The following is an 18,295-nucleotide window of genomic DNA, read 5'->3' on the forward strand; positions in this document are numbered from 1 at the left end:
TGCAGGTATTATTTAAAGAAATAACCGTCTTTTTTCCCCCCATGAAATACTGATGTCTCATTTTGCCCTGCTTGCATTAAAAAGTCTAATTAGATATTTACAGATTAAAGAAACACTCTGTATCACTTCTCCGCCTTTTGGCTAAGATGAAATGTAAAAATCCTCAAAAGAAATGACCCTCTATATGTACAATTCCACGGAAAAATTTCTAGTTCAGTGTCATCCCTTTTGTGATGCTTCTAGGCAGAATTCCTTTAGTCTCTATTGATGCCACAGTAGTGTGTTTATACCTTGTTAAAACACATACCGCACTGTATTACAATATATCCATCCCCCCTTGGATCATGAGCTTCTAGAGGCATGATACTAGGTTGTAATCATCTTTGAATGCCTAGAAACCAAACAGTGTCTCATAATAAAGGCTTGTTCCCAAAGTGGGCTCTGTGGAATGGTGGTTTGAGGAAAAAAGATTTTGAATCAAAAATCTGGTAAATATTTCAAATTATATCCCTTTATCTTTCAGAGTCCCAGTGCATATTAGCCTACTAAAGGCTCTGACAAATCTTGCAGTATAAAAACATGTTTAACTTGGCATTCTCTAATTTGACTATGGATCCCTTTTGTTGAGTATCAGACTACTAAATTTTGAGGAACATTTTCTAGGAAGTGCTGAATGAAAGCAGTGGAGAGTAGAGACCCAACTCATGATTTGTCCATTTCTAGAATTGTTTTTTATATTTTTCACTAGTGAATGTTTCTTCTGTTAATGTCTGATATTATCTTCTGCTTGAATACATTGTCATCCTCTGTAGGTGACCTTAGGGGAAAAAGGGGTAATTTTAGAAAAGAAGCTATAAACTGCTTAATAATATCGATGGGTATGAAAATGAGTAAAAACAGAGAATTCCTGTTTAGTGAATTGATGGCCATGTGGGTGTAACTCATTGATCTAAGCAGGAACGCCAAAGTCAAAAGCACTAGATTGCAATACTTGACAGCCAGTTACAAGCTGTGTGTCTTGGGGCAAGCTGCTTAAACTGTCTCATCTTCTGTTCCATTCTCTTGTTAAACTTGGAAGGTATTGAAAAAGAATCACCCTATAGAGCTATGCTGAGAAACATAGTACTTAAAAGAACTAAATGCATTTTGGTAAAGAGATAATACTGTCTGTTGCAATAGAGCTTTCATTATTGTTTACTTAAAAAAGAAATCATGTGGGCCTCTGACCAAAAAACATGCTTTTGTTTGTCTCTGAGGAAGAAGGCAAATGTAGAAGCTGAATACCATCAAAGGAAAAGCAGTTTCTTGGTGACTGGGGTATTTTCAGTTATTCTCCTTAGACATTTTAAAGGCCCAAGGACTCATAGTGGCGTCCATTCAGATTGCAGTCATTGTAATGAATATACCTGGGATATGATACTGCCCCCACATACATTGTACAAAAATTAGTTTTGTTTGAGTAATTCAGATCACCTGTGGCTTCCCAGGTGGTTTAGTGGTAAAGAATCCGCCTGCCAACGCAGGAGACACAGGGGATGTGGATTCGATCCCCGGGTTGGGAAGACCCCCCGGAGGAGGAGATGGCAGCCCACTCCAGTATTCTTGTCAGGAATTCCATGGACAGAGGAGCCTGGCAGGCTATAGTCCATGGGGTCTCAAAGAGTTGGACATGACTCAGTGACAGCATGCACTATAATGAAAACAAGAGGCAACCATCCTTCGTTGCATGGGGCTAAGAGTAGGGATGGGACACGGTTGTCTTCTTGTTTCCTATTCTTATTCTTGTTTTGATTTATTGAAATGTAATACTGACATTCCCAGGTGGCACTAGTGGTAAAGAACCTGCCTGCAAATGCAGGAGACCCAAGAGGTGCAGGTTCAGTCCCTGGCGGGGGAGAATCCCTGGAGAAGGAAATGGCAATCCACTCCAGTATTCTTGCCTTGAGACTCCCATGAACAGAGGACCCTGGTAGGCTACAGTCCATAGGGTTGCAAAGAATTGGACACGACTGAAGTGACTTAGTAAGCAAGCAGTAGTGACATGAACTCATTTTTAAAAAATCAGTGGTTCTGCTTCTGTGATACTAGATAACCTCAAAGGCAGGAGAGTCTGATGAACTATACTTCTCTCTCACCAACAAAGGAGAAAATTAGCTAAAACAACAGGTACAATGGAAAGGTTTTAGAAAGTAAAGGACAATCTTAAGTAATTCTGAGTTAACTGACTGGGGAGTACTCTTTATCACTAAATTACAAAGATTCTATTTTGTCAGGATCTTTAGGAGCAGAGTTCATTTCTGTAGATAAAAGAACTGTCTACGTACATGGGCTCTGAATCTTGCCAGCTACTTCAGGTTGCCTGGGCAATAGGAGACATAGCCCCTGCCTATTATAATCAAGGACACAAATAAGTTTAGAGGAGAAAAAGCATCACCATGTCCTTATTGGTCCAGTTTCTCTGGCATTGTGAAGGTGGGGGGATTAAAGTAGGTAGGATTTTAACTTAGCTTCTAATTCTTAGAAGACTGCATTCTCAGATGTTGTCCCATGTGTATACAGTTGTTTCCAAGCATTTTAAATGAAAGTTTATTCTGCCTTAACACAAAAACCTGTGAAACAGGCCAGAAAACTCTTCTTGAAGGGTAAGTTCATTCTCAGACTTTTGTGAGGCTGTGATCTGTTAACCATTTCCCATGGTTAATAGAAATAGTTTCCCTGATAGCTACTTGTTAAATCAGTATCACTTGATCTTTTCACTTGGCTCTTTTCTCTGTCCTGAGGCCAAATCGGAAGGTCCGTTTCTGTAGTCTTTAGGCATTTAGTAGATGGAGTCTTATGACATGGGCTTTGGGCAACCACAAAAATATTTGCCTACATCACACATGGTCTGGAAGAAAGAAGAAATTTCGTTGTTGAGCTGGGCAACTTTTTCCTCCCTTAGTAGGAAATGGAATGTCTGCCTTCCAAGTTTGTGGGGGGATTGGAGATGTAGTATAACCGAGCATCCTCCTGCTTCAGAGGGGGCAGTGTTGAGGCCCTTCTTTCTAAAAGGTAATGTGGATGCTAGGTTATTGTAAGGTTGTACGAGAATCTCAAACAGAACTGGGCAGTTAGGATTCAGTAAGGTGTGCGTTTTATGAATGGTTATTAGGGTGAATCAGCCCTGCATGTCCTTGAATGCAAGCATAGTTTATAGGCAATTAGAATTTTAAACGCCATTTCATTGAAGGACTGTGGAATGCCCAGGTGTAGAGCTTTTTCCTGTCTATATTTGGTTTCTTAGGTCTCAAAAGGTCAATTAATATTTAGCAAACGTGTCCAGAAGTAGTCGTGAAATTAAACCAAGATATATGCTTGATTTTCCACAGTCATGTTTTTTAGACAGGTTTTTGAAACAGTGATAGGTTTGAGTACTTACTCTTCAGAGGGCTACTGCGGTGGTGAGAAATTTCCTGAAAGGAGAAGAGTTAACAGCAGGTAATGTCATTCCTCCCAGAAAGAGTTGGAGACTCTCTGTGCTAAGTGATGAATGAGGGTATCTGACCCACATGTGTTTTACATTAGAATGGAACATTGCCCTGACATCGTTAGGAGCATTTGTCAAGATTCCCTGGACAGAGCTTCTGTAAATTACATGCTGCAAATGTGTCAGGGTCAGATAAGAGGATATCATTAACTCCCTCAAGTTTACTCAGGGCTCTGTCAGTCCATCTTAATATGCTAACAGCTCACAATTTTCCTTGAGCCGTTTTGCTGTATTTTTCATTCATAGAAGAAAAAATATGTATGCTATCCCCTCCCCCCCTCAATATCACACATGTTCTTTTCTAATAAATCATATTAATTGTAGACATGGTCACAAAGCATATTAAATGCAGGCATGCGTAAATGAATTAAAACATATGAGAATTTTATTACAGCCCATGGTGGGTCTAACATAGTCAAATAGCAATTGTATTAACCATAAGTGTTCATTTAGGTGAAATGAACTTTTTCTTAATGGGCTTTATTTTATTGATAATAGATGGACATGATATGATTGTCCATCATTGTCTAGAAATACACTCTATACGTATGTGTATATGTATATATGTCTCTTGCAAGCCGTTTCTATGTTAATTTTCTGGCTGCTGCTGCTGCCAAATCGCTTCAGTCGTGTCCGACTCTGTGAGACCCCACAGACGGCAGCCCACCAGGCTCCTCCGTCCCTGGGATTCTCCAGGCAAGAACACTGGAGTGGGTTGCTATTTCCTTCTCCAATGCATGAAAGTGAAAAGTGAAAGTGAAGTGGCTCAGTCGTGTGTGACCCTCAGCAACCCCATGGACTGCAGCCCACCAGGCCCCTCCGTCCATGGGATTTTCCAGGCAAGAGTACTGGAGTGGGGTGCCATTGCCTTCTCTGAATTTTCTGCCTAGATTTATATTTTAGTCATCAGTGTCTAAAGAAGTCTCTGTTGCTATCCATTTGACAGTTTAGGTCTATTGAGAAAGAGATATTCTAAAGAACTAATAAAGTAAAAATCATTCTGTAACTGATCACAGACTTGGAGATTAAAGCACATGTAACACTTAAAAGTTTAGCTTATACAGTACTTACAGTGCTTTTTTCAAATAAATCTTGGAAATGTATGTACCATATGAACCACACTTGTCTGGCACTCTTACTTTTTCATCATGCATGAAACCGAGCTACTTAAAAATGTTAGCTAAGGATTAACATTAAAGAAAAATTTGAGTTGGCCAAAAATTTCATTCGAGTTTTTCTGTTTGGGTCTTTAAATGTACAGAACAACCTGAACAAACTTTTTGGCCAACACAATAAGTATGTATTTGGCTGGATATTTTACATGTACTAGTTTTCTTTCTGGTTAGGCAGAGGTCAGCCATGCCCTTCCCTAACTCTGGGTGGGTGAGAAGGTCATCATCCTTACCTTAAGAGAAACTTCTGCCTTAAGGCAACTTCCTTCTTACAGCTTTCAAACAGAGAGGGCAAAAAAAATCTAATTATTTAGATGCTAATCAACTGCAGGATAATTCCTAAGGCATTTGAATCTGAAGACAACATTTTCAGAAAAGTCTCCACTGTTCAAGTTTAGGTTTAGGTAATGCCTTAAAAATATAGTTGCTGAAATTTAACTATCAGGTAACTTCAGTAGCACCAGTATTGAAAAATACACTTGCATAAACATTTGGAATTTTTGTTTGGTTCTGGAAATAAATTATATCCAGATTTTAAAAGTTTAAAATCATTAGATTTTTAAGAAAAGTGTAGAAGCTATTAAAATAAAACCTCTGTATCATACAAAGCTGTAACTCACAGTGGTTTTCCAAAATGCAACTAAATGTGTATTAGTAAATGTTAAGTTAGAAGAACATCTGATTACTTAAGAGCAAAAAAGAAAATAAAGACATGAACCAGGATTCCTGCTAAGGAAAAAAGAAGTGCCTAGACGTACACCATAATATGCTAAATCATTTTAGATTTCTGATAAGCTCTAAGCACTTTTAACTGATGGCAAAATCATAACACGTAAGCCAAGACAAATATTTTCCAGACACATTGTTTTAAATGTAAATCTTAATTTGGCTCACAGTTTTTTTTAAATCTTTTATATTTAATCTTACAATAGGAAAATTAATTCAAGAAATACGGCATGAAGCAATTGTAAAGTTAGTTTTTCCTGAACCATATAATCTTCCAATCAAGATATAAACAACCTATTTGGAATTCTGAAACTTGAGAATGAGTTTAAAAGGATCTTCAAAAAAGCTTCTAATAATGGGAATGACTAAGGAACCGGCAGAAGTCCCGGTTGATGATTCTAAGGTTTGAATTTATTTTTAAAGGTTGTCCATAAAACAATTTAGAAATGACATCTGGGAAATATTTACCAATATATTTAATAGATTTTTTTTTATATGCTTCACCTTAGAGTTGTACTCAACTAAAAGTTAAAAAAAAATCCTCCTCCTATCTCCCTTCCCAAGGAGACAGACAGATATCTTTAGAAAAGGAATAATTTTCTTGCTCATTGCTGTTCCTGGACTTATCTGACATTTAATAAGAATATGACTGGTGTTCAGTTGACAGAACTGAGTAGCCCTGAGTATTTTTTTTTCCTTTGAAATTATTTGTGAAAACCAGGCGATTGTGTTTCTTCTATCTCAAATTAAAAAATAAAATCAGGCAAAAATGGCCTGTAGTAGAAATACCTTACTGATAGCTTATGAGGAAAAAACCCCACTTTGCAACCAGTGACGATTTTATTTTAGGCTTTGAATTACAATTTGCTGTAGGAAAAGCATTTATGAAAAAGATCCTGACAATATTCTTTAAAATATGACTGGAAGACATTCTGTGACCATACTGGGGGAGTTCTAAGAAGTTCGTTCCCCAACTTTGTGCAGCAAAAAGAAATTTCCATAGCTTCCCTTGAACCACATGGAATAGTAAAATTGCTTTCAAAGAAACGTACATAAAAGTGTAATAGGACCCTTCCATAGAGAATTGAGGTTTTAAATTATGTTAGGGGAAAGTAATACATTTTGTATTGATATAGTTATTTTTCTTTCCTAACACAGATTTCCTTTTTGATTTTTAAATAAGAAGTTAGTAAAATGATGTATATACATCTCACGTTTTCTCAGCAAGAAACATTGAAATTAATTGTGTTAGTTATCATCATTCATTAGCTTCCATTTCAGAGCACATGTAGGGTTGTATTAGTGCTTCTTTCTCCATCCTTATACAATTCCTGAGAAAGAAGTCATGGTTACAATGTGTTACTGTCTCAATGGAAAGAAAAACTCATGGGAGACGATCTGTCTCTTGGGCTTGCTCAGGGAAGTCAAGGGGATAATGGGTCTCTGGTCCTCTTTATTTCCTCACATTAGCCTCTGGAAATATTGGGCTGCTGAGCTAAGGGCAGCTGCTGATATAGGAGCTGTCACTAGCTTCGGGTGTGTGACATTGGTAATAGTGACAGGAAGACCTAACAAGCATCCTTCTTGTTCCATTCACACAGCAGCCACTCCTCCAGATTGGATCAGGACCCAGGATGTCTTCAGGATACTGTGCCCTGGCACCTTTAAGGAACTCTCTTTCTCTTGCCCTAGAATATGGCCTTGGAGATAATACCGTATCTTCTCCATCCATCAGTAGATAATGTTTCAAGGTCTTCCTGTCCTAAGGTATTTTCTAATTCAGCAACTCCAATAAGTTGCTACAAAAACAGCATAAGTTGAATTTTGCTTCTCAGAAGGACTCATTTCTTCTCTTTTAGGGTCTTCATGTATTTTCCCCCATGGACAAAGTTATTACTGCCTTCAAAATTTTATAAACAAAAAATATATGGCAGAGGATTTTAAAAGTTTATCACAAAAATGTACATATAGCTCATGGGAGAGTGGGCATGTTTTGAATAAAATTTTGCTCTTACTCTTCAACTGTAATGGTACATAGAGTGTACCATTTCTTCCTTAAAGTGATATACCATTAACAGAATTTCAAGTAGTATCTTCATGAAGAACACTATTAAAAATATACTTCTTTTTTATCCAGTAACACTGTATATTTTTCTTCTCTGATTTGATATAGTTACAAAGTTGCCTTTCCTAAGTGCTTTTTGCAAAAAACTTAGCACAGGTTATTTACACAGTAAAATATTTGTGCCCTGTGTTAAAATCCCCTTTCATTAAAAATATCATACTTAAAATTTTATTTTTTATTGGTGTGTAGTTGATTAACAATGTTGTGTTAGTTTCAGATGTATAGCAAAATTATTCAGGTATACCTATAGCTATATTTATTCTTTTAAAAATTCTTTTCCTATTTAGGTTATTACAGTGTATTGATCTCTACAGCAGGTCTGTGTTGGTTATATATTTTAAATATAGCAGTGTATATATATCAATCCCAAACTTTCAGTCTATCCCTCCCTGCCCACACTTCCCTTCTAGTAGCTGTAAGATCGTTCTCTAAGTCTGTAAGTCTATTTTTATTTTGTAAATAAGTTCACTGTATCATTTTTTAAGATTCTTCATATCATCTGATACTTGTCTTTCTCTGACTTACTTCACTTAGTATGATAATCTCCAGGTCTATCCATGTTGCTGCAAATGGCATTATTTCATTCTTTTTAACAGCTGAGTAATATTCCTTTGTATATATGTACCACATTTTCTTTAGCTGTTCATCTGTCTATGCACATTTAGGTTGCTTTCATATCTTGGCTGTTGTAAATAGTGCTGCAATGAACACTGGGGTGCATGTATCTTCTTGAACTATGGTTTTCTCTGGATATATGTCCAGGAGTGGGATTGCTGTTTTTTTTAAGGAATCTCTATACTGTTTTCCATAGTGGCTGTACCAGTTTACATCCCCATCAACAGTGTAGGAGGGTTCCCCAAAATGGTACATTTTTAATATTTTTATTTTCCTTATCCACTCTTGTCTATTAGTCTGGCATTCAAGGAGGTGCTCCTGATTTGAAAGGATTGTGTTTGGTACTGAGCAACTTCTATTTTAAAGACTTTTTTCTTCTAATAGACATTAGTAATTTGGGCTGAAAGAAAATATTTAATAAATTAGTATATCAACTGACCTTTACAAAATTTCCCAACAAATACCATAAAATCACCTATATGAGCTCAAAGAAAGGCAAAAAAAAAAAAAAAAAGGAAAAGAAAAAACAACCAACTAGTATAGGTGGAAGAACATTCAGGAAATAAATGCCTTTTGCATTATGTTTAGGTTTTTTTAAATGAGAAAATGAAGTAATCAACTTACTGTAGATAGCATTATATGAGAGCCCAAGTTCTGGTGACTTTCATCCTCCTAGAGCTGGGAATCTTATTGATTCTTACTTTACTTTGTGACTCTCATTTTCCCTAATCCCCAAGAAAACAGAACTACACTGTGAAACATATAATTATTTTTTTTGAATATAATTTTAGAGACTTTGAAAATTTTCAAGCTTAAGAAAATTTAGATCCCTTGGAATGTCTTTTAAAATTTGGGAACAACTGTGTTGCTTGCCCTACACTGGCTCCACTTCCCATCGGCTCACACATCTTACACAAGAACTCAAGTGAAGGGAGACAGGAAAGGGAGCACAGAGACTTGGGGGTGTGGGGAAGGGGGAGGTGAGGAGAACTGGAGGAAGAAAGCGTGATCCCCAGAAGGTGGTGAACAGATTCTCTTTTGTTTTCTTACCCCATCCCCCCCTTTTTTGGTCTTTTGGGGCTAATTGAAGATGGATCAGTTTAAAGCTTTGTTTCAAGAAGATTTTGTTTAGCTATGAGGATTATGCAAACCCTTCCCAAGGGGGATTGTGGCCTCACTGGTTTTGGAATCTAATTTAGGCAGCTTTCTGGAATGCAAGATTCACCCCTCCCTCCTGCACCTCCATCCAGGATTCTGTGGCCTGAATTACCTTAGTGGGTAACAGAGGCCTCTAGTCAAGGTTGAGTTCCATTACTGCCCTTTCGTCTTGCTTTTATTTGTGCATTTTCATCTCCATATGCTTCAGACTTCCTAAAATACAGAGGGACTAGGATGGAAGTATTGTGCCGTGGTGGGCCCCTGCATTGAAATACTTTGTGAGCAGGTGAAGCTCTTTACCCAGCAGTCTATTTCTTCTGCGATTGCTTTTTGAGCCCTGCCACCGACTTGTACGAAGTTGAGAAAAAAATCACTTCCGTTCTTGGGTGGCAGTTTTCCAGCTGCAAAATTAATTATCCACTTGCTTCCATCACAGTGTGTTGTAAGGGTCAGCGAGCCTGAGTTTGTGAAACTCGTCACCGTGCTAATCAGAAAGTTGTTCTGTTATTACAGTTTTGTTTTTTTAAAAGTTTGCTTGCTCTCCAGGGTTATTTAAAAAGCCAAACGGACTTCTTATAATATGTTTGCATTTCAGGCTTTTTTTTTTTTTTGACACTTCTTATGAAAATGTTAGTTTGGAGAAGAAATGAAAGGATTAGGTAAATGGAGGAAGTTATTTGAAGAATCATCTGCCTGATAAGTGCTAAGAACTGTTAGGGGCTGAGAATATAAGAATCAGTAGTTCACTCCCCTCAGAACACTCACAATTCAAAGTAGGTGACCAAGTGTTAATTGCACAGTAAGAAGGATGGGGAAAACACAAGGGAATGTCAGAGAAGGAGTATTTTATTTCTAACTACTGAAGGATGGCCAACGTAAGGAGAGTAATTTTCTTGAGAGGGAACGCTATGAAAAAAGACAAAGATCTCAAAATACACAAAAAGAATTTGATTTAGATTCATGTCACTTAAAAACAGTATAAGCAAATGCCTGTTTAAAATGACACGTGACACTCCCAGTTATAACATGGTTAAACATTATTCAAAAGGAACAGTTACAATTTCTCCCTCCTTCCATCCTTCTGTCCCTGTGTCCTTCCTTCCTTGAATTTCCAGCCTGATCTTATCACTAGGGGCATGGTGTCCGCTCTCTTCCACCCTCTCTCCTTCTTTCTGAAACTGCAGCCCGATGTTATCACTGGGCATGATGTAATAGCTCTGCCACTTTGAATTGAGGTTACCCTCTTTGGGACGGCCCTCTCACAGCAGATTTCCAAAGAAATCAAACTTGGCCTTTTCCAATTATCCCTTCAGCTACAGGCTAGGTCTGGTCCTCCCTGCATTCTCACTTCTTCCCCATCTGCCTGTTTATTTTAGGTAATGGGACTTCTGACCAACCACGGCGGGGTACCCCATCAACCCCAGACTGACTACGCGCTCTCGCCTCTCACTGGGGGCCTGGAACCTACCACCACGGTGTCGGCCAGCTGCAGTCAGAGACTAGATCATATGAAGAGCTTGGACAGTCTGCCGACTTCTCAGTCTTATTGTCCACCCACCTATAGCACCACGGGCTACAGTATGGACCCTGTCACGGGCTATCAATATGGGCAGTATGGACAAAGTAAGCCTTGGACTTTCTAGGGAGTGATTATTCCTGGAAGAGTGAAACACTTTAACTCTTTCTGGAGAAAGGGGAGCTGCCAACATGATTAAGCCTTCCATCCCGGTATCAATTTTGTGGCAAAGCCAGCTGGTTGTTCCAGCAAGGGCTTCCTTGTATAATTATTTTCTTAACTGATGTCAACAACCTCTTGCGGTTATTAATTGCTGAGACGTGAAAGCTGATTGCCACTAGGTAAAACACAAGTGTTGGCCCAAACGAAATAACCCCTGGCATTAGAAACACATGTTCTTAATGAGGTCAGCTCAAGGATCATATGGGGTATAATCCCCAGGACACAGAGTTCTGTCAAACTTGTCTCAGGAATAAAAATATTAGTCTCGATCCTTTGATACCCCGGTATTAAATATGACATTGTCAGCCTGTAGCTGATTTTGCCCCTTGCTGTGAATTGTCCCAGCCTGACCTGAAAAGCTGCGTGTGTTTCCTTACAGGTGCCTTTCATTATCTCAAGCCAGATATCGCATAAGTGAACTGTCCGCTTGGAGCGTAAACTGGCCCTGTTTCCGGTCTCCACAGCCTAGACATGAAGAATCTTCTCAGAAAAAAAATTACCCTCTTGGGGGGGCAGTCTCTACAGGAGACAAAGGAGAATGATTGATTTTCTTTCTCCAGTAGTTGGTTTCAAATTCTTTTGAACGTGTCGAACAAAAGCAGTGGAGAAAAGGAAGATCCGGAACAATAAAAGACAAATGCAACATTTTAAGGCAATGATTTAACATGGCTACATATCAAATATCCCAACTCTAGTGCAGATGATCAAGGAGCTAAAACATTCCATTTGTGTGTGTGTGTGTGTGTGTGTGATTTATTTTAACTGGTTTGGGTAAGCAGAACATTCTGAAAATATAGTCGGAGAAGAAAGTAGAACAAGTTTGACGTCCGATGTTGACACTTCGACAACTTTAAAACTGCTCGCTCCATGAAGCCGGAACGGAGGAGTCTTTGACACACTGGAAATGGATATAAGAATAAGTGCCACCGTTTTTAGGAAGTTAGACTAGATGTAAAGGACGTCCCCAATAAATTATTTGTTATCTTACCCTCATCTGTAATTCGGTTGTCAATATACATCCTGGGTGGACACGTCTTGCTAACAGGATGGGAGGGTGGGGAAATCCAGGAGGGAAGCTTGTTTTCTTTCTCAGTGTGGAAGAGGTGTGTGACATTTGCCCAGTTTATTTTCATTCGGAAGCCAACCTTGGGTGGGGGTGGGGGGTGGGGTGAAGAAGTGGTGCGCATTCCCACAGCTGCTTATCAGAGTGCAATACTGTGTACCTCACGGATGCTTTGGTAAAGTCCAGGGCCCTAGAAACAGAAGCAGAATTCTATTTTTGCAGGTGCTTTATTTTTCACAGCCCATGATTCATTGTGGTAGAATGCAGTGAAGTTTGCCATTTGCTGGACAACCAACACCCAGCTTGCCCCTTTTGATGAGAGAACATGTTTGAGAATAATCCTTTTTAAATGACTACGTTTACATTCTTCTCTTTTCTATGAAAGGCAGGGCAGCGATACTGATGTCCATGTTGGCTCTCATGTACTTTTAAATTATACAATAATATCCAATATGGAAAGGTGATAGGAACTGAGGTTTACATATGTTTGTGTGGTGACATTTTAGAATGTCAATAAATTTGTTTTTTGAGATGTTCAGAGGAACAGGATGGTGGAAGGCAGTGTTATTTATTTCTTTCTATTCTTGGAACCATGAATGAGGTAGGCACAAATACATTCCTTTTAGAGTTAAGAACTATGATGTAGTGAGTTAGTGAGACTAGACATAGTACTGAGTTTAGTTCCTACGTTGGTCTTAGGGGGTGATGGATTGAGAGAAGAGCTATCTTCGTGTTGCAGCCTCAACCAACAACGATGTGTTGTAAAAATGTCTTTCCTGTAAAAAAGTGCAGTAAATATTTACTATTTATAATGAATAAACAGTTATGAAAAACTTGCTCAACATTGATTTTTTGGGGGGAAACTGGTGAATGCAGTATTAATAACAATGTGGAAATGTGGAATCATCAAAGCTCATGCTTCACTTCTAATGTAATTCCTTTTAGATTAAACCAGCAGTCCCCACCCTTTTTGGCACCAGGGATTAGTTTCACGGAAGACAATTTTTCCATGGGCCGGGTAGGCAGAGGGCATGGTTTTGGGATGATTCTCTTGAGGAGTGCACACCTAGATGCCTTGCCTGCTCAGTTCACAGTTGGGTCCATGCTCCTATTAGAATCCAATGCCATCACTGATCTGACAGGAGGTGGAACTTAGACAGTCTTGTGAGCCGTGGGGAGTGGCTATAATACAGAGAAGCTTCGCTTGCTAGTCTACCATTCACCTCCCACCATGAGGCCTGGATCTTAAAAGTCCATGGTCTGGAGGATTCCCTGGAGAAGGAAATGGCAACCTTTTCCAGTATTCCTGCCTGGAGAATCCCATGGACAGTGGAGCCCACTACTGTCCATGGGATTCTCCAAGCAGGAATACTGGAGAAGGTTGCCATTTCCTTCTCCAGGGAATCTTCCTGACCCAGGGATCGAACCCATGCCTCTTATATCTCCTGCATTGACAGGCAGGTTCTTTACCACTAGCGCTACCTGGGAACAAATCATCTGAGCTCATTGTTAAAAACTCCAAGGACTCACAGTACTGTAGATAAAAATGTCCAAATTTTTTAAATACCTTAAGGTCTTTTAAGCACGGACATTCATCCTTCCAAGTCAATATGTTTCCTCTTTTCTGACAATTATTTATTCCAAAAATAATAGGAGAGGAAGGTAATCCTTACTGGATGCCTAGTCCTGTAATCTAGCTTAATCTTCATAAAATCCTGTGAGATGGCCATTATAAGCCCCAATTTATAGATAAATGGACTGAGGTCCAGAATTGTACATTAGCTTGGGTGAGGTCACACACCATCAGAAACAGCAGAAGCAGACTTTGACTTCCATTCAGTCTGGTGGTGGAACTGTTTATTACTATATCTCTGCAAATCCTGCTTGCAGTACTCACTTCATTATGTCAACCTATCCTAATGCCAAACTCAAGTTGAAAACAAAGTATTTAAAGGAAAAATCATTCACTCCCAACACACGAGAGAAATGCTACTAGGCCGTGGGATTACTTAATAGAAACTGATCTTACATATCACTTTCCCTTCCTTCCTGATCTCAGAATTTGCCATATGTGGCTCATACCTCTTTCTGATACTTCTTTATGCCCTTCTCTTATTTCTACATGTCTCTGAGATCTGTTACTCTGCTTGTATTTCTTATGTTGAAAGTCTCTATAGATCATTTTTCCCTGACTTCTTTTGGCATCTAATCCATCTCCAGGGTATCGGGGCTCTGATTTCCCCCAGTCCTAACCCTAGTTGGGGTCCCTATTCTCACTCTCTGGGACAGGCAGCCCTCAGGACTTTGAACTCTCAGCATTCAACTGAGTTTGAACTTGGCTTTGTGTGAAGTGCTTCCCCTTTGTCCGTGTAGTTATACACTTTGATCTAAAAACCTTAAATGTAAAAACTGAAATTTAGAGTTTAAAATTATTAAGCAGTGGAATATGAATATTAACTGCTGAGTCATTCCTTGACAGCAATTTTCCTAGAAACTGACACATTTTGCGCCTGTGATGGAAACAAACATATTGCTTTAGGCTTTTAATTAGCCCAATTTGAAAATGCATGTTCACACACACTTAGATATTTGGAGAACATCCTTTGTTAGAAGGGATCTTCATTAGTGTTGGCATACAGAACCAGTGTAATTGACCAGGTTACTGGTTGTGAATTTAGAAAGAGACTTAAATGGGGGCCGGATGGATTAATTAATGCCCTTTGTGTGGACATGCCATGGATGAATCACTCCTCAAACTACATAATTGCTGTATGGAACCAGAACCGAGATGTCTTTGGAAGGAAATCCATTTTGCCGGTGAAGATTTGGGCCTCAATCATTCTGAGAATCTGGTTTTTTGGTGTTTAATCGTTTATGAGTAAGGAACATGGAGTCGCTTTAGTTGTGTCAGATTCTTTGCGACCCTATAGGCTGTAGCCCACCAGGTTCCTCTGCCCATGGGATTCCCCAGGCAAGAATATTGGAGAGGATTGCCATGCCCTCCTCCAGGGGAACTTTCTGACCCAGAGATATAACGTGCATTTCTTGGGCCTTCTGCATTGGCAAGCAAGTTCTTTACCACCAGCGCCACCTGGGAGTAAGGAGAGCTGGCATCAGACATCAACAAATGACAAGTGGCAATATTTATGCAAGGAGATCCAGAGGTCTTGGACAAGCCTTGGCCTTGGACAAGCACTCATGGATCTTCAATCAGTGTTAGATGATATACGAGAAGATAGGAATAAAGGACTCGATTTAGGGCTCTTGCCAAATGCCAGTGATATAAGCTAGTTCTATCTTTTTCATAGACCCACTCCTTGGTATTCCTGATAGGTACCCAAGTGCCTAGTCCCACGTGTGTCCCCAAATGAGTACTCAGTGCCTGCCTGTTGAGTAAATAAGTGAATGAAGAGTGTCTCAAACTATCCCAACGTGATCTTCTGAAGGAGGATCTCCACCTCAAGGGTGTGTGAATTATAGTAGGAATGGAATCAGTTAGGGACAGGCTTTATTCAGGAGAAAGAGCAGCTTTTAAAACATTTTCTACTTAAATAAGGAAAGTAAGGAAGAATAGAGACATATTGGTGGGTGGATACGAAGTTGCAGGAGTTCACCTCTGCTGCTTCTGTGTTTTCTGAAGCTGAGCACAGTGGGAGGAGGCAGACATTTACAACAGCCTTGTGGAGCAGTGAGGGACCTGTCATGGGACACAGGATGTGGAGCAAACTTGAGCACCCAGGAGAGGGCACGATGACTTTGTTCAGCTGTGCTTGGTGGCTCACGCACGGGGACTGAGTGGACTGGAGCCTGGACTGGTTCTTTTAGGGGGATTTGCAGCATCGCCAGTTAGGAAAGGCTGCTGGAGAGGATGGAAGAGGCCAAGTCTTGCAGGGCCCTGAAGGGGCCTGCATTCTAAGAGCTTCCTCCTTAGTACCTATGAGACTGCTAGACTCGGATTTTTTTTTAACTGAGGTATAATTGCTTTGCAGTGTGTTAGTTTCTGCTGTACAATGAAGTAAATCGCCATACGTATATTTATCTCCCCTCCCTCCTGAACCTCCCTCCCCTACGTCACCACAGAGCACTGAGCACGAGCTCCCTGTGCAAGTTCCCTATAAAATAGCTATTTCCCTATAAAATAACATGGCAGTATTTTAAAGCAGGGGGAAATACAATCAGACATACATTGTTGGAAAGATCACTTTTGGAAACTGTCTTTTAGTGCTGGGGATGAGAACTGAAATGGGATCCACTGCACCCCAGAGAAGAGATGGCCTCTCTGCCTAGAGATTTCAGAGATGCATAGCAAATGGAGCCCAAGCTCCTAGACTTGACAGGGTTACGAAGTATAGGAGACAATCTTCTGAGAAAACCATTCTCCCACCCCTTTGCATCCTCGCGTATTTAAGAATGACATACTGCTCTAAAAGTAGTTTTCTGAAGGCAGTGTAGCCTAATGCTATAGATTTTAAGCATGCTAGACCTAGGTTTTAAATTCTCCATTGGCAGTTAAAAAATGTGTGCTGCTAATAAGTCATCTAATTTCTCTAAACTAATTTAAATTACTCTAAAGAACAAAAAAATGGTGATGATTTCTTTATTGGACTCTATAGAGGGTTAAATGGTATCTTGAATATGCCTGGCAGATGGTGGGCAATGAATAAATCTTAGCTATTGATTTTATTAGTTAATCACCTTGGTCATAATATGCAGATTATAAAACGTGCTCCTGGACTTTTAACTTCCACAATAACCTAGTCAAGTTGCTAAAATGATGAGGAATTATTTTTTAATGACTATGAATAGAGAAGTCAAAAAATAGCTCTTTTATGTGGATATAACTTACTGAGCAGACATATTCATAGTTTCTTTTTTGTCTTTGCCATGTATGGTCATGGTTTTTAAGTGATTCTCTCTTATCACTGAGAGTTCCCAAAATAATGAGACTGAAGTCACAAACAAGAAAATAATAAGCTGACCTCTGCTCCAAAAAATTCTTACTGATGATGGCTCATTTATCAGGGCAGTTTTTGTCATGGTAAAACAGGTATGTTTCTAAGATGCAAAGGAAGTACAGTAAAGGTCAGTCAGAGACAGTGGTCTCCAATACATGTTTATACACAGAGGGCTATCTTATTGCAAGATTGACACTTAACAGTGTATGATGGCAGTGAGGAGCAGTTATTGGGGATATCAGGGTTTGAGGGGGAGAAGCATTTCTAGTTCTTTTGGGTTTGGATTTTATAGGAACGTGTATTTGTCAGGGGAGAAAGAGTGAGTGAATTTTTGCAGGCACAAGTCTGGGGACTTTAAACTTCATGATCCAGGGCAGGAGGTGGTTTACTGTTTGACGACCTAAATGGTGGTTCCCATCTCTCTTCTTTGCTGAAAGAGCCCCAACTTCTTTTAATTGTGTTGCAGTCAGATACTGGGGTCAGTAGAACCCAGTGAAATCCAGGGCATAGATGGGGAGGGAAGAATCCCTGGGTTCTAGCAATACCACTGACACACTCTTGAGATGACAGTGAGGCAAATGCTCAATATTATGCTAACAGTTAGAATGTGAACTGGGAGCCATTGAGATCTGAGTTCTAACCCTTTTATTCATTTATTTGGTAAACACTTTTTGAGAGTCTTCTGCCAGCCAGGAATTTTTATTGTCTATGATGTTTTGTTCAACAAATAGTGGTTCCTGACTTCAGAAGCTCATGTAGGGAAGGTAGATCTACATGAATAAAGAAGCAAATGCATAGGGCTTCCCTTGTAGTCCGGTGGTTAAGAATCCATTTCTGTCAATGCAGGGGACACTGCTCGGGGAAGATCCCACATACCACAGAGCAATGGAGCCCAATCGCTGCAACTACGGAAGCCCACGCACCCTGGAGCCCACGCTCTGAAACAAGAGACCCCACCACAGTGGGAAGCCCGCACACCACAACTAGAGAGTGGCCCCTTCTTGCCACAACTAGAGAAAGCCCACACGCAGCAACAAAGACCAAGTGCAGCCGAAATAAATAAATAAATGAAAGAAGAAGCAAACATATAATTAGAAATCGTGCTGCGTGTTGGGAAGGAAAAGAATAAGATGCAAAGAGAGATTAACAGGACCGACTTAGACTGAGACTTTAGGGAAGGCCTGGCAGAAAATGAGAAACAGTGACTCTTGGGAAGG

The 18,295-nt window shown here is 39.7% G+C and overlaps 1 protein-coding gene across 1 annotated transcript in view; it reads left to right on the forward strand.

Annotated features, from left to right (window-relative positions):
• LOC120854094 (paired box protein Pax-3-like) overlaps positions 1-12,960 on the forward strand; it is an 82,133-nt gene extending 69,173 nt beyond the window's left edge. The window contains exons 6-7 of the mRNA XM_040227915.1: positions 10,699-10,945; positions 11,440-12,960. Coding sequence (XP_040083849.1) covers positions 10,699-10,945; positions 11,440-11,474 — 282 coding nt within the window. The 3' untranslated portion in view covers positions 11,475-12,960. The remainder of the gene's footprint in view (positions 1-10,698; positions 10,946-11,439) is intronic.
• The last annotated feature ends 5,335 nt before the right edge of the window (positions 12,961-18,295 follow it).

This window comes from Oryx dammah, unplaced genomic scaffold (assembly GCF_014754425.2).
Source record: "Oryx dammah isolate SB20612 unplaced genomic scaffold, SCBI_Odam_1.1 HiC_scaffold_27, whole genome shotgun sequence".
Lineage (NCBI taxonomy): Eukaryota > Metazoa > Chordata > Mammalia > Artiodactyla > Bovidae > Oryx > Oryx dammah.